Consider the following 23949-nt stretch of genomic DNA (forward strand, 5'->3'; position numbering starts at 1 on the left):
CCCTTTTGGCAGAATAAAATCCAAACTATAACAAAATTGGAAAAACGTTTACGATGAATTGTAGATCTTTCTTTTGCAAATCGAACGGTATATGTCTCATTGTTGTAGCTTCAAAACTCTAGGAGGAGATAGGTTTTCCGTGACAATAAGTGTGAATGTTGAGGAGAGCGCGACAAAGTCCCGCGCGCACCACAATATGCGCTCAATGTAGCATAGATAAGTTCCTATCTAATTACTTAAAGAACTCCCCCACCCGCCCCCCTTTCATGAAATGTCGTGAAATCATAAATCAACGTAGAGAGATGGCAGTGGTACCGTTGGATAGGGTAGAATGTCAGCTTTAAAATTAGTATGAAAACCGAAAAAGTAAAAATTTTCAATTTTAGGGTAGACGCTCCCCTTAAAAACTTAATTAATTTAACAATTTAAGATGAAAACTTGACAGAGAAATTTACAGTGGGTTGTAATCTTGCCACTGTGTGATGATATGCTTATAGGCACATTTATTGCATGCTATCATAAAGTTCATACTTGCATTTTACAAACAGCGAATGATGCTGACACAACCATACTGGATGAAACTGCTAGTTAATAAATCATTTTTTTTTTAGTTCAGTCAGTGTGTTACAAATTTGAATTATAAGACTTGAAAAGTTGTTGAATTTTACTTGGCTATGTTTTGCAAGTGTTGCCACAAGATACTTCAAGTTGTTATTGTCTATTTTCAGTAACAAAACATAAGCACTGAATAAGACAATCTTTAATGCAGGCTTCAAGGATCTCATCATCTCATGAGAGGCACAAAAAGACATACTGCAGTTACTGAATATTTTCACATCAAAATGATCAACTGCTTCAAGAATACATTTTCAGTAATTAATTATATAACCCAAATTAACCAAGTCGCTTGTCTTTTAACATGAAATTTTTTTAACAAACTTTAAAGATGGCAACAAAACATCGGAATGGCCTAATTTTGGGCCACTTTTTAGAAATTTTAAATTTCACAGAAATTAAAAAATTCTATTGATTTTTCTATTTCATTGATACTTAAATAATTGCATATAATGTATGTGCAGTTGCACATTATATGTATCATAATATATATATTTTGGAGCTGCAAGATTTCTGCTAGATCAATCATCACTTAGCTAACTGTTCATACAACTGCACAATTAGGCCAAAAGATTCCAAATAAATAAAAATTTATTGCTTTGGAGCCACATGATTTCCTTCATAAGTAGGAAATTCCAATCTAGTATATGCTGTATGTGCATACCTGTATACTGGTTTGTTAAGTGAAACTTTTTTTTTTGCTGAGCATGGTAAATGTAATCAAAATTTTATGTTGCTAACCAATTTTTTTGTTAACTGGATCCTTTGCTAACCAAGGTCCTACTGCAAATATGTTTTAGGGGTGTCCCGTATTACCATGGGCAGGAGGGGGGTGTCCCTTACTACCCAGCAGGGTTGGCGATTTTTTTTATTTTTATTTTTTAATCAAAAATCAATGATTTTATTGATTTTTTCATGATTTTTTTTATTTATTTGATTTTTTCAGCTTTTTTGTATTTTTGAGGTGTTATTTTTTATGTTGCAATTAGCCTACTAACAATAACAGTATATGGATCATAATGGATGGCTAAAAAGGGCACTTATTGCCTTCAATAATGGCCAACGGGCCAAGGTGGTGTTCACCACTTAGGGATTTTTGGGTACACAATTATTGATAAGTCTATTCATTAGCTTTGTAAAGTTTGCATGGAGCAAGGTAATGAGCTAAATATTGACCATTTAACTGGCTTCAATATACAAAAACACTTCAGGAATGCAGATCTCCTGAACATTGAAGAGTCACATAATAGATAGGTAGCTGATTGCACAGTGCACAGCACTATCAATAGATCTACTAGTTTTATGTCCTATAAATCTACCAGACTCTACCCTCTATACACACCGACTAGCAGAAGTACTTTTTCATAATATCACTTTTTTAGTTTTTAATTTTTTTCTGGGATTTTTTAGAGCAAGTAAATCTATGGTTTCTTAACTTTGTTTATGCTATAGTACATAGATAGGAAAAATGTTGAAGTTCATGCCACTGTTTAAAGTTTAGTTTATTTCAATTAGTTTTGCTACAATAACATTTTCATGCCATGACAGAGGACTGCCGTGAGTCCATATTTTCCCCCACCCTTTCAGTTCCAGCCATGAGCCATCCCTTGGACTACAACTTGGACCCTTATGGCTTATTGCCCCATTAAACAGTAACTAATTGTTAAAAAAATGGCATTATCAGGCTGCAAGATCTTTAATGTAAATAAATTTGTCACTTAGAACCAAGCATGGAAAACTTCTAACCTTAGGGCCACAACTAGAGCTTTCTCGCCATTTCCAGAATCGCAAGATTTCTGCCAGATTATTATTATTATTATTAACAATTTCAGCATTTAGTAGGCCGTAGGCCTGTTGCCGATTCTCAACATAGCAGAACATTCACAGCATTTTGCAGTCTTGAACTCACATCTCACTGCTACAATTCTGCTGTGCTTAACTGCCCGGCCTCCTTGCCAATTCTGACCAGAAACTGGCGCACAGAGCTGGGATCAAACCCGCGCCTCTCTGCGCCAATCTTGGTACTCTGAACTGTAACCACTGGGCCAGTACCAACATTGGTGCAGAGAGGCGCTGGTTTGATCCCAGCTCTGTGTGCCAGTTTCTGGTCAAAATCAACAAAGAGGCCAGGCGGTTAAGCAAAGCAAAATTGAAACAGTGCGTTGCAAGTTCAAGCCTGCAACAAGCTATAGATGTTCTGCAATGTTAATTGTTTAGAATTGGCAAAAGGCCTCCAGCCTAATAAATGTTGAAACCCCTATAAAGAAGGCTTCAAGGATCTCATCATCTCATGAGAGATGAATTACCTCAGAATAGGGTAAATGCGGTATATTCCGTCACATTAAGGACGCATCGAGAAATGAAAAACTATAAAAAAATAACCGTATGCGTTACTCAAGTTCTGTTTGCTTTATGTGACTCTCAAAACACCGTACTACGCGTCAGCAACAACGAAACGTCACAAAATGTGGCCATATTTATTTAAAAGCCTTTAGAATGCAAACCTACCAAATCCCTATATTCCGTCACTGTGTGTGGCTATATTCGGCGCATGGTGAGGCGTATTCCGTCTGCGCTTCAAATTCTACTGATATGTAATGCCGTCATCCACGTGTTCGAATTCCATTTGCTGTGTGAGCTGTATTGGAATACAACACGGCTTTGAATTAGAACACTAATAAATATTGAACACTACTTAATTATGCTTTTAAATAACAACTATTAAGCTTTTAATTAAGAAAATTTTAATTTTTGTACACAGCTTGGAACGATCTGTGTGTGTCCAATTCAAGTTGTGACGGAATTAGTTTTCATGTGTCTAAATCCATTTCTCAACTTAATCATCTATTAATTTATTTACCACTTGAAATCAGCAAATACAAGTATACTCAAAGGATTCCTAATATATTCACAGACGTATTTAAAAGTCTCAAACCATAATATTCTTCCTATACAAACAGTTATTCACTATTGGCCACACTCAGGATGATGTATGTTTTTGGTGAATTTTCCCGCGCATTTTCACTTTTTTTACGCTATTGCTGTGCACAGTTGGCGCAATGTAATGAAAATTGATTCTCTTCGCGCACGTGTTCACGCAATCCCGGCCATCAATTCTACGTCGCGCTGCCGCGCACGAGCAGTTTGTGGAGGAACAGACGTAATACTCACATTACTCAGCACAGTATGCCTTTAATTATCTTTCAATAGGTAATATATGATTTTTCTTGATACGGAAATTTGGTGAATGAGAAATCTAGAACTTTATTTTAGAAGAAATTTTCTCCAAAGTCATATGGCAACACTGAACACCGTCTGTTTACATTTCGTATGTATAATAGCCGCAGTTTACGATTGCCGTACGTTCCGTATCCGACAAGGCGGACAAGCGGAAGAGTCAGAAGTAACCCGGACATGTCTTACATTTTATTATTGTCAGTTCGACTCGCGTTGTCAATATACTCCTGTATACTGTCGACTAAAATAGTAGAACTATTTTAGCTTTCTAAAGTACAGTGCACGGCGCATTTTTTTTACCAGCATAGTACGGCGCACCGCGCAGGTCGTTAAAATGACAAAATAAATTCCCGCGCACCTGGCACATCTTCCTGACCATGGCTATTTGATAGAGCAAGGTCAACTGTCAAATTTGACACATTTTTCGATGATCTCACTGGGTAGCGTGCATTGTCTCTCTTTGGATCTCAATATTTTCCCGCTAGATGGCCAAGCCAAGACCTAGTGTTTTGGCAGTAGTTTGACGCGCAAATGTATGACGTCACCATTTCAACAATCAACGATGCATGGAACTAAAACAAAGCTTAATATAAAGGAAAAACTAGAGAGGTGAAAATCTAGCCAATTTTACCCATTCCTACAGGCCAGTGTGGAATTCTAGAGGGATATTAAATTAACCAGTACACATAGCATATTGGAAAGCAGGACCTGAAAGGTTGGAAAGTCCAGGAACTTTCCACTTCCAGAGCCCCCAAATATGGTATATGTACTACAGTACTGGTTAACTAAATACTTAACTTAAACTTGATCATTACAAACAAAAAGCCTGGAAAAATTTCAAAAAATCCATTAAATAAAAGAAAAATAGAGAATATTTATCAAACAAGAAACATTCAAACAATTTTATAACAAATCAGAGGTACTATACAATTGAAACAGTTTGTCCACTTCTGATCCTCCTTTTGACTTTTCATTTATAGTTAGTCACCTGGCAGAGCACTGTATCTAAGGAAAGCATTCCACCTTGGGTGGAAAGCTTTTTTATAAGTGAACCTCCATTTCTAGAATTCCACCCTGCCTACAGCCCTTTTCAATATTCTTCAGAGAAAAATACAAAAAATAACATATTTCTAAATGTATTATTTTTAAATCACTGTGAATCAATGATTTTACATACCTACAATTTTAGGTTAATTGTGTCAATTAGGTGTCAATTATTAAGGTCTGTGGCTGCGTGGCAGACTGGCAGTGCAGTGGCTGTGACCTGTGTTCTGTGTGAGGCTCAGAGGCTGTGAGCTGTGTCCTGTAAGGTGACTAAGCACTAGTCTCTAAGGTCATCATCAATTTGTTATCCTGATTCCTGCCCAGTGCCAGTCTACTCACTCACACTCAGTAATCAGTATTCTAGAAAATTAGCCAAAATGCAAAAGTTACCTTTTAAATGTCCAATTTGAATGAGACAATAAGAATATTAAACACTTTACACTTGAGTACTCACTACTCAATGTTTAATTCACTCCATCCTGAATCTTGCTACTTTTGGTTCAACACAATGTGACACTGGTCATCTATATAAAATCTTATAACTCTTTCAGATTTTCTGGCATATCAAATATTCCTAACTATCCCAGCACCAGGAAATAGGAATAAAAAAATAATCCACAGGCCATAAACTCAAACCGTCAACTCAACTGTAGTTTCTAGCTAACCTCAGACTCGATCATTATTATTATAATTTTATAAGTTGTTCATACAAAAAAAACTACAATTCAAAACTACGACCATTCGAACACGACCACGTTCAACTTTAACGTTATGCAATACCCACTATTTGTCACCTGCAACGCCTAGAATGATCCAACAGGATTTCATAGACATTATGAAGTTGTATCACTTGTTTACAACGTCTTTAATGTTCGGATGAGTTTGCGTGATGCAACAACTCGCTCCCAGGATCACCGTTCAACCATGTTATGGCTATTGAACATTGAATTATCACTGGCAAGATGTGATTTAAATATATAAAACATAACATTCCCGTAGCCCGATTAGTGTAGGCTAACCCGAAAGCTTTTAATCAATGAGGAAGTGGATGGACCGAACTTGAGTGGAGGTTATGATAGGACGCTCCCTAAATTAGTGCAAAATTAAAATAGTAGGTATAATCTCAATAGTACGAACTACGAAGATAAATTTTTCTCCGGAATTATGATTCAAGAATTCATTAAATTACATTGTACAATGTAAGCCAGGAAAAAGGAAAAGACACGTGGTGCGTGGGAAATTTCTCTCAATATTACCTACGAGTGAGAGCAAATGCATGATCACAATTAAACACGGATTACATTGATAACACTTTATTGTCAACATCAATGAGAAGATTGAATAGGTGCTGAAACCCATCGATCAGAATAATAAGTCTGAAACCGTGATTGAAATTGTGTTTTCCGCCAATGATATAATCACACCAGCATGGAAATTTGCGCAACATTACACAAATAAAAAAAATAGGATTCTTTCTCACGAGCGATAGTTCTAGGAGCCGATATTATATTATACTGAATATGATCTCGCAAGAAAGCTTCGAGACATCGATATCAAAGTGTGAGCTTAAGAGTGAAATGATAAAAAATAAACCAACCAAATGATAAGCGAAGCAAAAACATGTACCCCTGGACCTCAGCAAATGTAAAATCAAATGAGATTAGGCTACCATTGGGCCTTCGGTAGCATTTCAAGCGTGCATACCAGTGAGGGATAGCCTGGGATTACACCATGTGATAAGTAGAAATACATTTGAAGTTATAATGGATTAATTATATTACACGAGTTAAAAAATAACACACAGTAAGAATGAAATGCAACGAGAAAAGTAATTCAGTCTCTATTAACAATAATGACTAGACCACCATTAACACGGCAACATACCAGACTAGTTATTATTGACAACTAAGCCGAAGCCCGAAAATTTGAAGCCATATCACTTCCAGCAAAATATAATTAGCAAAACGTGAGGTATATACCATATTACCACAGTTACCAGAAATATAGACCAATACGTGATTATAAACAAGAACATACCCAAGCGCGCACAAAACAAGAACATACCCAAGCGCACACAAATACAAGTTAGTAAAGCAAATATGAAACGCAATGAAAATTTACCAAACACGGCGTTTGCTCCACAGTCAACGACATCTACAAGATCACCCATCAAAGACTCAATAGATAACGAAAGCGCAGCAGATCGATTCAACCCGAATAATTACTACAAACATAATAACAACATAGAATGTGATCCAAATTACGAGGCGGATCAACGGAAATGAAACAAAACTTTAGAATAACTACAGGGGCTCAACTGGTCCACTGAACACCCGCTAGAAGTTATATTTTTAATTATAAATTAATTTAGGGATTCGACTAGTGGCAGTGCATTCATATCCGAGGCATGAACAGAAAATAACACGAAACTTAACACAAGTATAAAAAATGTTACATGTCCCAGGAATGATTATCCAGTTTTAACTTCGCTTTATTTGTTTCACTACGGCAAAGAAAATCATTTCAATAATAATGGTTAGAAGAGAATTGTTGAAGACTGCCTTGTGGCCATTGTAGCACAAGCCAGAGTGAAGTATCACGACACTGCCATCAGTTCACACTACACCAATACACTTAAGACAGACTCATGAATGGGTAAACTGTAACGGCCTATTCGTGATCATGGAGAACATTCGGTGGTAGATATTTTTTTTTTTTTGGCACGCACTAAGTAGTATAAATGCGAATGTCCATGAAATAAAAGTTTCCTTCCAAGTCATTATTATTTATAATTCTACCATAAACACAACTAACGAATGCATAATAATTTGTCCCTGCCTTTACACGAGACTGAATAAGCGTTGTATGTAACTGTTAATTCATATTTTTGTACAGAATAATTCAAAATTATTGAGAGGTTATTCTCTGCAAGTGCCTCTTATTTTGAATGATTTTGATATCTGCTGACTTCAGAAAAAACGCAATTTTCATAAAATATATAAGAAAAGTTTGACAGTAGGGAAAATTTCAATTCACACTGAAAAAATGTAGCAAGATCTCGATGAACACACATCAGAACGTAGATATGGCTGTAGAACAAACAATAACCTTTTCAACCCGAGCCTGGTTAATTTCTGACCTCAACAAAATCGAAGAATAACAGCAGTGGACATGAACTGACAGAACCGGAATCTTTGTTTCGAGCTTGTATGACGAGTTGTCTCAAGAAATGTTCTCAAATTTAGACGATACAGTAAAGGAAAAATAAAAAAATGATCAATGCTACAGCCTCAAGAGACCGGACTGAAGCCGTAGATGGAGCCGAGTCTGGCGAGCAGCTGAGCGATGAGCTGACGTAGGTGAGGGTGAGTGGCCTCAGCCGTGAGGTTCTGCAGGCTCGGGAAGACCAGTGGCAGCAGCACGCGCAGGTCAGAGTCGGAGAGTTCGCTCAGCAGATCAAACAAACTCGTCAGCAACTCCGTCCACACGTGGCACTGCGCCTCGCTGTCCTGGTGATCAAAGTACAAGGTGGATGTCTACTGCAGCTAAACGCTTCAAGGTAGAAAACCTTGACGGTGCTTACTTTACATTCGTACTATACCATCATGTTGTTCGTTTACGAATACTGAGGAGCTGTATTCACTTGCTAGGCGGAAAATATTTCTGTTAGCTGTAGGATGCTTTGAAACTATTTGATATGAACTTGTTTGCCTGACAAAATTTACCGATAATCTTATAATCCAGTATCAGCAGCAGTTATACGATTTGATGTGAGTAAATTTCTTATGATGTTGTTTGTTCAACAGTAATCTGACACCTGCGCAGCATATTTGCTGATAAATACTCTCACTAACAACTTGTACGTGGTCGTTTAAGATGTATTCATTTTTTTCTCGCTGAGTTCTCAATTCGAAGAAAGAATATCACAGCTAGACAATATCACGGGATTTGGAAAACAATAGGGGACTGGATTTCAATTGTTCAGAAGAATCCCCTCCATGATTATAACGGGTTCAATTAGCGTGATTGACAACAATAGATGTAAATAATAATTCGGTTGTTGAAAGAGATTATTTGACTAAATAAAATCAGCATCAATTTCACAGCCATTAATTTTTAGGGCTGTATTCTAGAACACTCGAGCTCAAGTACTCAGACACACATCCAATTATCATTTAAAAAAATTGTCAAGAGAGATAATGAGTGCAACAAAATCACAAGACAAACTACCGACATAGTGCAGAATCCCTATAGTCATGCAAGACCTGCATCTGCACGTAAGTAAGACCTTCAGACACGTAATGTTTACTTTGGTAAGGCTGTCGTCGCGCTGCTTGTAGATCTCAGGCGGCACCGCAGGCCCGGCATCTCCACGCGGCTGCGGGTCGAATGGGTTACGGCGCACGGCGCTAGCCGGGGGCGCGTGGACGGTCTTGCGGCGGCGGTAGTCGTCGACGATGCTGCCGATCTCCTGGCGGGTCGTCACACGGTACACCTGCTCCTCGCCGTTAGCTGGCCATCATAATGCATTGTTATCGTCTAACAGATATAACTTTGTTCAACGTCTAGTCCAGAGTTAGTGTTATGATCGTATAACGGAGTTAACTTTACTATCGATCAACATATATTTAGCATTGTAATCATTAAACTAAAAATTACTAAAAACAGTTGGTAAATGACGAAAGTTTCTATCATTCTAGAAACGATAGTTTTTACACAGAATAACCTCTGAATTTAGAAATAACTAGAATTTTAAGACAATGTTCAAAATAATACTTATTCCAAAAAATTATCAATACAAATTTTGTACGCCAGTCAAAACAAGATATACAAACCTGTGACACTTGCGACTCCGGAGTCGCCGTTTCTAAACTCCGGCAAACTCGAGTCGTCCGAGTCTGACGCGTCGCCAGCTTTTGAGCTCGCCGAGGAGTCAACAAAATCTGAGAGCATAAAAGGATTTCTAACGGGAGTTTCTGGTGCTGATGTGTTTGTTTTCCTGCCGTCGTCTCCTGTCGCGTTTGAAGGCTCGGTCGTTACTTCCATCATTGGGGCTCCAGGCTCGGAGTCTTCCATGTCAGAGGAGCTGGCGTAGAGATCTTCATAGCCTTCTGCCTCCTCAGGGTGAAATATTTTCCCCTTCAAGAACTTTCGATCAAATTGTCTCAAACTCTTCTCCCACTGATCGATATTAACACGGTGTTCAGTACAGAACTCATCCGCTTTGATGGAGAGAAAGAAAAGTGGTTCATGGTCACTCACGTTATCGATCTCAGCTTCACGTTTTTCTTTGTTGGCACGCAAGTCCAAGTACACGTCGCACAAATCCTTGAAGCATCCACTTAGAAGTCTGATGTACTCTTCCAAGTTCTTGTCAACTAGAGTAGTAGGTCTTTGAAAATCTTTTTTTCCTGAACATCCATTGTGAGTAAGTGAAGGGGACATGTTCGGGTATTCTTTTACGTGTAACCCGTGTTGCATTGCTTCATCCGTCGCATCGCAGATTTGTCGTTTCAATACCTCCCTCACAGCGTCGACTGTGACCAGTTTCTTCTTGTGAGCGTCCAGGACCAAGTGAATGAGAGTAACCGCTCGTAAGGTCCAACTTGCACCCGCTTGACGATATAAGTTGGCAGCTCGATCACACATAGCCACTTTCTGGATGAGGAATTTCAGGCCTGGTCGCATATCGAACTGCACGGCGCAGGAATACGATAGATCGAGAGCGCTAAGCAATGAGCGCACATGATGAGGCTGCAAGTTCCTCAGTAGGCCAGGAAGATCTTCAGCCGAGTGTTCGTTATGGCTAGCGGAAGAACTATGATGTTTGCCTGTCTTATCAAACATGCATTTATACTCGACTCCTTGCATCAGGACATTGGCCAAGCTAGGGATGATATGACAAGATCCTTCTATCAAAACACTTCCTATGGTTTGCAATAAAACTTGGTTTGCTAGCAAGCCAATAACGACAGATCGGAAAGGGACTCTGACAGGCTCCATTTGTTCTTGCAGGAGGTCGCTGCATCTCAATTCAGAGGCACTGAATTTCCTCGCAGAGTTAGGGCTGAAGTCAGCGTCGTGACCACTATTCAGACTGCCATATTTATCACCTACGAGGAGGCTTTCAGTTTCGTCGGGCCCAAGATTCGGGTACAGAAGGAAGATGAAAGAACGATCCTCGGTGTCGGACCCTTCGTAGAGAGCTGAGGCTACAGACTCTAAATGCTGGGACTCCAGAAGGAATACCTGCAATGGATATTGGAACGGATATTTATTTCTGGTTTGCACATTTACAAATGTTTTTTCAGCACAATGCGCTTCTTGTCTAAGATTAATAATCTCTGGTATTGCTCATTGTGACGTAAAGCAATTAAGAGACTCGGGAAAACAGATGACATTTGTGTCTAAGAAAGTATATAGTCCTCTGAACGGGATTAGCCAAAAGCATTCTTGTTAATCTTAATAAAATAGTTGAACTTAAGAGTAGTAAGGTTTTGAGGTTATGACCTGGTTGGCAAGGTGCCTCAAGCGTGCGGTGTGAGCCTCGGTGCAGTCCCGACGAGCGGCGACCTGAACGCGTCCCAAGTCCCCGTAGAAGTTGGGCGAGTCGCGCCTGAAGAGCGACACGAGCTGCAGCGTCGGATACAGGCTCACCTGCACACCACAAACAAATTACTTGCTGTCATGATATAGTGCTCAGAATTTCAATATCTAGAACAAGTTTTCATTTCTATGATAATCATATGGAGGTATACAAGTAAATTTGCGCGGATTTTACAAAAGGATCAGAATTATTTTAATTAAACTTGGGAAGAGAAGGTAATAACGGACGCCTTGATTGAGTTGATCCTGAATAACTCTTCAGCTTGAAATGTTCAAGTACGGAAATACCTTTACGACAACAACGTCATAACGAACACATGATGGTTTACCTGCAGCTGTTATAACGCCAGATAAAACCTACATGAATGATGTAATAAGAAAGAAATAAATCTGTTCAATAGCCTTTAAACTTTTTAACAAGGACGTAGCATAGAAAAATGAATAATTTTCATGGAGCTCAATGGTTATATATATTTTGCCCGGCACACTATGCGAGCAAACGTCGAAGCAAACGGCCAGCACCAACTGCAATCAAATTAACAGCGATGGCTGCAGCGCATGGACATGAATAGCATTTATGTCCCGGGATCAATGACTGGAATAAGGAAGAATAGCTCGACAGAGTACGAACGTGACAAACTTACCTTAACAGCCCTGATGAGACCAGCCAGGAGAATGTCCCACAGCTGGGGAGGTAGCAGAGGTCCACAGCTGCACACCACGTGTCTAGAAAATAATAATTATTCTAACAATTTTGCGCGTGGCAATACGAAGTACCTACTTTATAAATCAGATGAAACAACGTGAAGTTCTAGCAAATCTCAACAAACGAACAAACGATGTGTTCTTCTAATGGTTAATGGAATCAAATGGAGCCTCGACTGGTCAATTAATGGAAGCCTTAATAGCCCTAGAGCTTCAATGAGTAAACACAAGGCCACTTGGGCATTTCTGGACGCTGGTTGACCTGAAGCAAGAGCAGCCGAGCCTGGCGATGAGTTCGTTGGACTGCGCGATGCACTCCACGAGCACGACGAGCGTCTGCTGCAGCATGAGCACCGCGCCCTTGCGCTCAAGCTCACCTACTCGTACATAAAAAAATGCGTTTGAAGCAGCTGTAGCATTAAGAGCTAATCATGTGTGGTTAAATTATCTGCTGTAATCAGGACTGAAGAACATTATTGGCATGGGAAGAAAGTTAATTACCTCTCACCTATTTTGGGAAGTAATTCCCATACGATTGTCATCTGCATTCAGTAGTATAGAAGTCATCTAGATAAACCGTCAGTCTCGGAAGAAGGTAACTTATAGACGATAGCATCACTATCTATAAAACGCTTTTTACAGACGTTATATTTGCGGAAACGAGATTAATATCAAGTATATTCTCTTCATAAATCTGCCTTAACTGCTGCAAGTTACTCAGTAAGACAGATAGATCAATGTACTGAGGAAGCTAAAGGTGAATAAACCATTACATTATTTGATTCACTTCACGGCCAAACGTTCAAAAAAATATATTAAGAAGGTTCTGAAAATGTTCGGAAAATGCGCAGGAAATGTATAAAAAATCCATAGGAAACGTTTGTTAAATGCATGGAAAATGTACATCACACACAAATCATTTGATTATATATTTATGTAGTATCCTATTACAAATTTACCTACACAAAAAACTAACTAAAAGATAATTGTTCAGTAGGAACGTTGCATGGTTGCAAGCTGCCTAAGCAGTGAACACAAAACATGCCGTAAGGTTTCCAGTAGCTGTATAATATATATTACCTACAGAAAAAATAATTTTAAGCTAATTGTTCAGTAGTAAGGTTGTATCGTTGCAAAGCTGCATAAGCAGTGCACACAAAACATGCCGTAAGGCTTCCAGTAGCTAATGTAACAGCAAAGGGTCATAAGGCAAATCCTGCAGCAGCAGAAGCGACGGTATAGTTCACCTGAGTGTTCATCAGTGGGCGAGGTCAAATAAGTATTGAGGTACCCGACGACGAGGTCGGTGGTGAGGCCGACGTATTGCTTGAATGTGGCAGCAAACTCCCACGACGGCGGCACGGGGTTCACGGAGTCCGTTGAGCGACTTGCGTCCTTGCAGGAGCTGACGCTAGCAGGACGACGCAGCCAGTCCTGCAGCAGCGGCAGCAGTACGTGGTTCACGCAGTACAGGCCGAACAGCAACCCTGCACCACACTGCCACTATTCATATATAATCACTAATACTATATTCTGACAGTGACATCGATCGTTAGAAAGAATATGATAAAGTAATGCATTCTCCGCAAGAATCAACGTAATTGAAATAACCCCAACCCCTTAATATTCGAACATGAATACAGAAATGAGTTAATTCCAGTGGAGATAAAGCAGTGCTTGCCTGGTTGCTGCGGCAGCGTGCGCATGAGTGAGAAGAGCGTGTCGAGCACATGAGGCTGACAGCGAGGCTGGCAGATGATGACAGTGCCAGCAAGACCTGACAGCAGCGAGTACCAGACAAGCAGCCCTCTGCTGGCAGCGCCCTCACACGCCTCACACACGGCGCTCAGGGACACACGCTCCTCCCTCGGCCAGAGGGTGCCTTCCCGCACCCCCTACACAATGAGGAGATTAGGACGCTTTTTGTATTACTTTCATGACGTTACTTGAATGCAAGGTAAACAATAATATTCAACGCAATATTTTAACACTTCAAATTTTACTCTGGAGAAGGCAATTTGAATGTAAGGCAAGCTTGCAGTACTTTGAATACTGCATTCGAATTTAATGTCAGCTTTTAAGTCTTTTAATAGTACGTTGTGGGAGGCCATTAGAAAGTTTGGCAAGTAGATTGTCAGTAGAGTGCATGTTTAATAAACTTTACTTGATTCTTATGATACATTGGAATTGGATACCATTATACAAATCTTGGAGTCGAATTTCACCCCATCCGCTGCAAATAAAGATCTCAAGATGAAGTTACATTAAGAAATTAATCAAGACTACACTTGTGAACGATAGACGGAATCGTGGAAGATAACAAGTATTCCCTGAATAGATAAGATAACAAGTATTCCCTGAGTAGATAAGATAACAAGTATTCCCTGAGTAGATAAGATAACAAGTATACCCTGAGTAGATAAGATAACAAGTATACCCTGAGTAGATAAGATAACTCACGGCGAGGTCGCCCCCAGCACCAGACGTCGGGAGCTGTCGCACGAGCCGTGCCAGCAGCTCCTCGTCCACGAGGCTGATGAAGCAGTCAACCACGCGGCCTTCCTCGGGCCCGCACAGTCTGCAGCAGGGGGCATGTCAGAGTCTGCAGCAGGGGGCGTGTCAGAGTCTGCAGCAGGGGGCATGTCAGAGCACGCCATATATCACAATAATGTAGCACTAAATTCAGTTACAAATGCCCTGTAGAGATCGTGCACCGAGGAAAAACTCTGATAGTTTATTAGTCAAAATAAATTTTCAGTCAACTCTATTAGTTGACTGACAATACGCACATAAAAACAACAGACTGGACAGAGTTGCTAACGCAGTATTAATCAGAGACAAACAGTGAAGGCGCTAGTCACGATTAGCGTGATGGATGACGTACCGAGGGAGCATGGAAGATGGGCAGGCGGGCATGGTGATGACGTACCCGGAGGGTGCATGGAAGATGGGGCAGGCAGGCATGGTGATGACCATGGGTCTCCCTCGTACCTTCTACCCCGTCCGCCCGTACCACTACTGCATGGGTCTCCCAGCATGGAAGATGGGGCAGGCGGGCATGGTGATGATGGCAGCGATGATGGCGCAGGTGGTGTGCAGGTAGCGTAGGGCGTTGATGCAGAGCTCGTCTCCCGCCACCACCTCGCCCCAGGGCAGCACCCGCTCCTCCCCACACTCGGGGCCCCCGCCTTACGAAGGGCATGACTCAGCAGTGCAAAGGTTAATTGGGGTAACTCAGACCAAAAATATATCAAGACATTCAAATTGAAGTTAAATAAATCAGGATGGTAGCAGCAGTGCAGGACTCACCAGAACCCTTGACGTGGTTCAGAAGGCAGAGTATGCAGTCGAGGGCAGCGTTAGCGAACACCTGCAGGTTGTCCGTCGCCAGGAACGCGTCGAAAATGTCGCGCAGAAGTCGAATTTCTCCAACGGCTCCTGAAGCACAAGATACGAGATGCTTAATGCTTTTATAATAGAACATTATAGCGCACATTCTGGCGCATTTTCTGACACAGATTTAACGGTACAGGTCTCTTAATTAATTGCACGGTGCTGCAGCCAGCGGCAACTCCGAACTGACGGTATATATTATCAGGAAGTAACATAACTTAGACTGCATACTTTCGTTTGGATGCAGTGGTATAAAGCTGGATAAATAATGTTTACAAATTTGAATTGTGGAAGGTCATATAGAAAAATCGTATATGATGATCTTGAATAGCAAAGTGCGGCGGGTTTGCCTCTCAACCATCAGTTTGTAAATTCACCAGAAATAATTCAGTTTCAAGATAACCCTATCGAATGTTCAAAATAAAACTAATGAGGCAATTGTAAAATTCCAACAAAACTGGCCTACGTTACTTGTGTCATGACAATTTATGTGCACAATTTGAATACATTGAGAGAAGCTTCATGCATGAAAGTAATTATTGAATGAATATATTATGTTATCAGTTTGATGTTTATCTCGTTAGTTTGATGATGCCTGGCATACTGACCAATATTATGGGGGTGCAGGGGGGACGCTGGCGGGGGGCGTACGGCCTTAAGAGCAGCGAACAGCGGCCGCCAGCCTGACCTGATCTCTGCTGCTGATCCTTCCACGAACTCACAAATGCTGCTCACGATCTGAACAATGTCAGGGATTGTGGGAAATATGTAAGACATGGACGCGTGGAGACCAGTACTCATATTACTAGTCCACTAATGATAGAGCTGAATATGATAGTTCATAGAATGCTAGCTCTGCTTCATAGGTACCGACTGGATAATAATCAATATCAATACTAATTAATTAGTTAAACTCCAAATACCACCATGTACAATCAAACAACTCAATTCCTTATAACTGACAAATGTTTACTAATTTGAAATATTTGACATAGATTTATTTTCAAAATGGATAAACACGACTGCCAGGAAATACTTGATACGACCTGATCTTGCACTTCAAAATCGGCCAATGAACTTCGCATTTGAAACGAACTTCGAAGAGTTAATCGAAATATTTGGCATAACTTCAACTTGAAATAAGAAGAATGAGTGGAAGACATTTAATAGAGTACCTGATCTTGGACTTCGTAATCGCACATCTCAAGACACAGCAAGTTCTGGAAGGGCTTGAAGACAGCCTCGTTGAAGTGGAAGTGCGGCAGTTCGGTCTGGCTGGCTAGCAGACAGTTCACGACGTCGTGTATGGTGGCCACGGCCGTCTTAGTCACGCAACGGTCGCGGTGACACGCAGCCTGCACGCACCACCACAATAATAATCTAGTCCTACATTGGTCACGTGCAAAAACCTGACTGAATTGGTCATCAGCAACTACGTCACCGGTTCAGAGGGTCATGAAAAAAAAACAGGCACGAATGTAAACTTAGGATCTCTCAATTTGCATTCTCATATATTTAGCCCTGCTTGATATTTTCAAAGAGAGATATAATATAAAACAATTGCAAGCTGCACTGCCATGAGCTCTTCATCAAACCCCAATATTTCAGCATAAAAAACGACGTCATATTATTCTAAAAGAGACCCATTGTTACCAATGCGCCCTCACCACAGCCGCCAAGCGTAGGTCGTACAATCAAAACTTGTCTAAATACACGTAGCGGCCGATTAAATTCTCTGTGATTGATGGCTTAATCTTGAGAACTTTCAGTAATTAGCGGACTGATCAAGTGACATTTGCGTAACCCTTTGCTCCCGACCCCAAAGGAGTAAATCAAGCCAGTAACCCCCGCCAGACCTCCATGAGGTGGGGGGCGACGACCCCCCAGGCCTTGATGATGTGCAGCACAGGGCGGCCTGACCGTACGAGCCTCAGCAGCGCCCCTGCCAGCCGCTGCAGCAGCCACGGCCCTCCGCCGCCCTCAGCGCCTGCAGGGGGCGGCGCCCCGCTACATGAGCCACCACGCTCACGCTGCTGCCATTCGGATTAGGTTCAGGCAGTTTAATTGCGTAGCGCAAATAAAGTTTGTTGTTTTGCTGCTAAGCATAAATAAAATAAATGTATATGTCTTTCAACAATCGAAATTAGGTTTTGTTGTGAATAATCCGGTATTTGGTCCGATTAGGTTCAGGCAGTTTAATTGCGTAGCGCAAATAAAGTTTGTTGTTTTGCTGCTAAGCATAAATAAAATAAATGCATACGTCTTTAAACATTTGTAATTAGGTTTTGTTGTGAATTTTCCGGTATTTGGTCGGATTAGGTTCAGGCAGTTTAATTGTGTAGCGCAGTTAAGTTTGTTGTTTTGTTGCTAAGCATAAATGAAATAAATGTATGTTTATGTCTTTCAACAATCAAAATTAGGTTTTGTTGTGAATAATCCGGTATTTGGTCAAAAAATATTAAATTTAAATTTGATCACCAAAATAAGAGCTACAGATCACTAGAGCGATCTTATCCTCAGAATCATCATGAGTACGGTAATTAAAATTAAGAGCAGCCGGACGGGAGAGAATTCTCTCACCAACAAAGAATTTTATAATCCAAATATTTAATTATAAGAAGATTAGAAACTAGGGATAACACGCAAGTTAGACACAGCGCCGAATAATTACGAGTTTTTTCCGTCGCCAGGGCAGGACATGCGAGACCCGCCTGGTGGGGACGTGGTCCTGGCTGTGGGGCTGGGGGAAGAGCTGTGCTCGGGACGCGGCGCACAGCTCCTGCAGGAACCCCAGCACCGCGTGCAGGTTCAGTTGTGTCGCCGCCTCATCAAACATCCTGCAGTACAAGTCGTGCTTAGGCACTTCTATCCTGGGAGTGTACTACCGTACCATTTCCCTGGCATCCTACATATGAATCTTCGAATTATTTCACTACAGAATTAAAATCATAATATTGTCAACAGAGTTTATGACGCTATCATATATCTACGAAGCATCCTCAAGAATAATCATCATTAGATGCAAGAAATAAATTACAATGGAAACTGCACAGTGGCCCAGCTGGAGGAGGGAGCTGGCGTGGACGTGGTATACCTAGACTTTGCTAAAGCTTTTGACAAAGTTGACCATGGGGTGCTCTTTAGAAAGCTGAGGCTGTTGGGGGTAGGAGGAAGCCTGTTAAGGTGGATCCACAACTTCCTTACAGATGGAGTACAAGCTGTCGCAATTGGAAACTCGAAATCGAGAGAAGCAAAGGTGAAAAGCGGAGTCCTGCAGGGCTCAGTGCTTGGACCGATCCTCTTCCTCATCCACATTGCCGATATTGACTCGGAACTCGCCCACATCGTCATTTGACTTGGATCTCACTCACATCGTCTACATCGTCATTCGCGGACGATACAAGAGTGTTGATGAAGATCACAGATGACCTAGACTGCGAGAAGTTACAGGATGATCTATCGTCAATCTACGATTGGGCCCTAGTGAACAATATGCAGTTCAACGAGCACCAAGTTCGAAGTAATGAGATACAGAGACCGCACAGAGATCGGGATGCCACATCGCTACTTGGCATCAGATGGCACAGAAATTGAGGAGAAGCAACTAGTTCGAGATCTCGGAGTGTTGATGTGTACTGAAGCCACGCTCGATGCCCATATCGAGGAAATAGTCGCGCGCAGCCGGTAACGGATGGGGTGGATATGGCGGACATTTCGAACGAGAGAAGCAGCACCAATGATTACACTCTTCAGAGCCCTCGAGCTCCCCAATCTTGAGTATTGCTGCCAGCTTTGGTCGCCACTCAAGGCGGGCGCGGTGCGGAAACTAGAGGCAGTGTAGCGGACCTTCACGTACAGGATCAGCGGCATGAGGGAGCTGAACCTGAACTACTGGGGAAGGCTGAAACACCTGGAACTGTACTCACTGGAGAGAAGAAGGGAAAGGTATATCATACTGTACACTTGGAAGATGATTACTGGACTGCCTCCCAACTTAGAATGTCAGACCAGAATAGTGATACATTACAACGAAAGGAGGGGGAGACTGTGCGAGATTCCCCCATTTAACAACCGAGCCGCGGCCAGAGTACAGACTCTTCGTGAGGGATCACTTGCAGTGGTAGGACCGAGGCTCTTTAATGCCTTGCCAAAAGTGCTGAGAGGAAAGGAGTTCACCCTTGCAACACTCAAGAGACGACTGGACAATTGATTGAGAAAGATCCCAGATTCTCCAGTAGTGGGAAACTACCTTCAGCAAGCGAACACGTCCATTGGTACATCCGGGGCCCGAGAGCGAGGAGACAGGCCTAGCGACGGCTCGGAGACGGAGGACGACGAAGGCGGCGCCCGCGAATCGGCGAAACCGTAGACTAAAAAGTCCTAGACTCATCATAAGGTAATAAGTTACAAAATAAAACAGAAAAGAGACTAAGTTAATAAATACGAAATATCTGAGAACACCGAGAGTATAGAGCACCGAGCATACCGTGAGCACACTGCGAGCACATCATGAGCACACCATGAGCACACCAAGAGCACACCATGAGCACACCAAGAGCACACCAAGAGCACACCGTGAGCACACCATGATCACATCATGAGCACACCGTGAGCACACCAAGAGCACACCATGAGCACACCATGAGCTCACCATGATCACGCCATGAGCACACCATGAGCACCTCATGAGNTTAGTTCAGCGACCTGCACACTAACTTAGTTCAGCGACCTGCACACTAACTTAGTTCAGCGACCTGCACACTAACTTAGTTCAGCGACCTGCACACTAACTTAGTTCAGCGACCTGTACACTAACTTAGTTCAGCAACTTGCACACTAACTTAGTTCAGCGACCTGTACACTAACTTAGTTCAGCAACTTGCACACTAACTTAGTTCAGTGACCTGTACACTAACTTCGTTCAGCAACTTGCACACTAACTTAGTTCAGTGACCTGTACACTAACTTCGTTTAGCAACTTGCACACTAACTTAGTTCAGCGACTTGCACACTAACTCTGTAGAGCAACATTCACACTATAGTTTATTGTAGTGACCTTCAAACTAACTTAGTCCACTGACCTGAGGTCTCGCTCGTGTAATAACATAAAACTTAATTCAACAAAGCTATCGTGAACCACGCAAGCATTCCTATCGAAAATACTTAAAGAATATTATTTAAGGTTTAGCACAATACATTTTACAAATATATTTTAATTTTATTCGAGAATCACAATAATCTGTCTTAATTAATCATTTAAAAAGTCATTAATTTGAACACTAAACAAAAAATGTTGAAGCAAGGTTGCAGATATCGCAAGCTCTAAGGGTGGGGTCTACCCTAAAATTTTCGGATTTGGCATTTTCGGTTTTTAGTCTCTCTGACATTCTGCCCTATCCAACGGTACCACTGCCATCTCTGTACGTTGATTTATGATTTCACGACATTTCATGAAAGGGGGGCGGGTGGGGGAGTTCTTTAAGTAATTAGATAGGAACTAATTACCTGCTGAGCTCTTTAAATATAGTGTCTACTCGAGTTGTGCTGCAGTTACGTGTTTAGTCTCATCTTAAAGCTGACATTCTGGCCTATCCAACGGTACCACTACCATTTCACGTTGATTTTTACGTACACGACACTTCATGAAAGGGGGGCGGGGGGTGAGTTCATTCAGTAATTACATAGGAACTAATTCGCTGCCGCAGCACTACAAATACAGTGTTTTTGTGAGGTGAGGCTCAGTGTGCCTCCGGGCTTTGTAGGGAGAGGTGAGCATGTAGTCGCTCCCACCATCCTTGAGTGGAATCAAGCTCCAGAAACGTTTAGTTTGGGATCTATGCTACATTGAGCGCATTTTGAGGTCCACGCGCGACTTTGTCGAGCTCTCCTCAACATTCACACTTATTTTCACGGCAAACCTATCTCCTCCTAGAGTTTTGAAGCTACAGCAATGAGACATATACCATTCGATTCGTAAAGACCATACCTATCGAGTAACGAAGCCATTTTTTATAGATTTGGTCATAGTTTGGATTCAAAATGGGGGGGAGAGGGGAAAATTTGAAGAAAATTAGAAGAAAATGAGAAAAAAAGGGAAAATGCGTATAAAAAACTAAGGCAAAAATATTAAATCGGGCTTCGTTACTCGATTGATATGATCTTCGCGAATCGAATGGTATATGTCTCAATGTTGTAGCTTGAAAACCCTAGGAGGAGATAGATTTCTACAGTACCCCCTTCATCGTCGGTTTTCTATGAATTTCACGTTTTCTATTAATTTTTCGAAAAAAATCATACGAACAAAATGTGTTTTTTTTTTGGTTTTACATACATGGTGTAAGTTTCAGAAAGACCCGTTAGTAAATGTAGAAGTTTTTTTGGAGGGTAGACCCCGCCCTTAACGTTACAGAAGAAAATTCAACAATTAAAAATGGGCATTGCGATTTATTTACAATAATAAAAAAGTTTTCTAGAATAACCACTTGTAGTATTATTCGAAGCTCTTGACAGAAATAATAATAAATTCAATAACTTTCTCTGGAGCCCGTTACGCACCGTGAACTGGACGCGTGGAGGTCGCCAGCGACGCCGCTCTTCCTGCCTCCTTCAGTAGCGTCCGCAGCGTGGCTCTCGCTGAACATCAGGCGCTCCAGCTCACTGATGTACACGCAACATCTGTACATGTACACGCAACATCAGCACATGTACACGCAACATCTGTACACGCAACATCTGTACACACAACATCTGTACACACAACATCTGTACACGCAACATATGTACACGCAACATCTGTACATGTACACGCAACATCTGTACATGTACAAGCAACATCAGCACATGTACACGCAACATCTGTACACGCAACATCTGTACACACAACATCTGTACACACAACATCTGTACACACAACATCTGTACACGCAACATATGTACACGCAACATATGTACCCGCTGCACATGTACACGCAACATCTGCACACGCAACACATGTACACGCAAAACATGTACACGCAACATATGTACCCACTGCACATGTACACGCAACATCTGCAAACGCAACAACTGTACACGCAACATCTGTACACGCAAAACATGTACACGCAACATATGTACCCACTGCACATGTACACGCAACATCTGCACATGTACACGCAACATCTGCACACGCAACATCTGCACATGTACACGCAACATCTGCACATGTACACGCAGTATTTGCACACGATACACCACATTCACAGGCATAACATTGCTAATTTGAAGCAGCATAACTTGAGTAACCAACATTTTGATCTCGGAACTGAATATGAATATATTTCCAAGGTTCAGGAAACTGTTTGAAAATGAACCTCGAGGCACAACAGCGCAGAGAAAATTGAGAAGCGGGCGCTTATGTGACACCCAAAGACTATACAAGCTAAATAGTTAATTGATCATTATTTCTCATCAACAAATAGAACGATTAAGATAAGTAAATATGAGGCTGAACTCTCTGAGCACAACATCGATGTAAAAGAAAAAATGTGCATTATAAAAATCAGCTGAAGTGCATCAGACTTAATCACAAATCATATCTACCTTTCGTCATATCTCCGACCTTTGAGCAGAAACGGTGAGTACAAATAGGATAAGACATATGTAGAGCACTAGAAAAGCAAATAAAGTAAATAAATAATAGTAAAATATGAGATAGAGGTTACCAGAAAATAAAATAGGTCGACTATAAAATAAGAATAATAATAAATTCTAGATATTTCGGTGACCTGAAAATGTGGCACCAGCATTGAGGCGCGTGTGAGGCCAGTTCGAGGCCAGAGGCCATGATGACGTGGAGGGACAGCACATGTGCTCTGTACAGTCGCAGGCTGTGCTTGCCTGCATCACTGCCACGTACGCTGTACATGTCATCAGGGAAACATGTCGAGGACAGGAGAGAGAACACCAGCCCACACTTGCTCTGTAATCCTGTACACCAGAGATACATGTTATGTGTAACAGTGTACACGGTAACGCTAACATGTTATGTGTACAAGATAACGCTAACATGTTATGTGTACATGCAGACTTGTGGTCGGGTGTGAACGAGACATTAGGACATGTGTTCTCTATGTACAATACACATGTGCGATTGTACAATACACATGTACGTCTCTTGTGGTAGCCACACTTGCTCTGTAATCCTGTACACCAGAGATGTACATCTCAAGCTAACATGTTACATGTACATGCAGAGAATCAGATATAATATATCATGATTAATTTCCTTGTAATTTTGCAGGTCTTTCACGATCATACATCGTGACAGAATGCGACAAGTACTGCAGACATTTTGAACTTCGTCTTCAC

The 23949-nt window shown here is 41.4% G+C and overlaps 1 protein-coding gene across 1 annotated transcript in view; it reads right to left on the bottom strand.

Moving 5' to 3' along the window:
* Nucleotides 1–6156: 6156 nt before the first annotated feature.
* The window catches only part of LOC108674343 (brefeldin A-inhibited guanine nucleotide-exchange protein 3), a 39618-nt gene continuing 21825 nt past the window's right edge, over nucleotides 6157–23949 (bottom strand). Inside the window, exons 18-34 of the mRNA XM_018162284.2 lie at nucleotides 23367–23568; nucleotides 22156–22275; nucleotides 18272–18437; nucleotides 17457–17633; nucleotides 16776–16955; nucleotides 16209–16338; nucleotides 15517–15645; nucleotides 15227–15395; nucleotides 14668–14785; nucleotides 13889–14102; nucleotides 13455–13694; nucleotides 12470–12584; nucleotides 12147–12228; nucleotides 11407–11553; nucleotides 9732–11145; nucleotides 9206–9408; nucleotides 6157–8405 (exon numbers count right to left, since the gene is read on the bottom strand). Of these exons, the coding sequence (XP_018017773.1) occupies nucleotides 8187–8405; nucleotides 9206–9408; nucleotides 9732–11145; nucleotides 11407–11553; nucleotides 12147–12228; nucleotides 12470–12584; nucleotides 13455–13694; nucleotides 13889–14102; nucleotides 14668–14785; nucleotides 15227–15395; nucleotides 15517–15645; nucleotides 16209–16338; nucleotides 16776–16955; nucleotides 17457–17633; nucleotides 18272–18437; nucleotides 22156–22275; nucleotides 23367–23568 (4025 nt within the window). The 3' untranslated portion in view covers nucleotides 6157–8186. The remainder of the gene's footprint in view (nucleotides 8406–9205; nucleotides 9409–9731; nucleotides 11146–11406; nucleotides 11554–12146; nucleotides 12229–12469; nucleotides 12585–13454; nucleotides 13695–13888; nucleotides 14103–14667; nucleotides 14786–15226; nucleotides 15396–15516; nucleotides 15646–16208; nucleotides 16339–16775; nucleotides 16956–17456; nucleotides 17634–18271; nucleotides 18438–22155; nucleotides 22276–23366; nucleotides 23569–23949) is intronic.

The sequence above is a fragment of the Hyalella azteca genome, unplaced genomic scaffold, assembly GCF_000764305.2.
Source record: "Hyalella azteca isolate HAZT.00-mixed unplaced genomic scaffold, Hazt_2.0.2 contig16904, whole genome shotgun sequence".
Taxonomy (NCBI): domain Eukaryota; kingdom Metazoa; phylum Arthropoda; class Malacostraca; order Amphipoda; family Hyalellidae; genus Hyalella; species Hyalella azteca.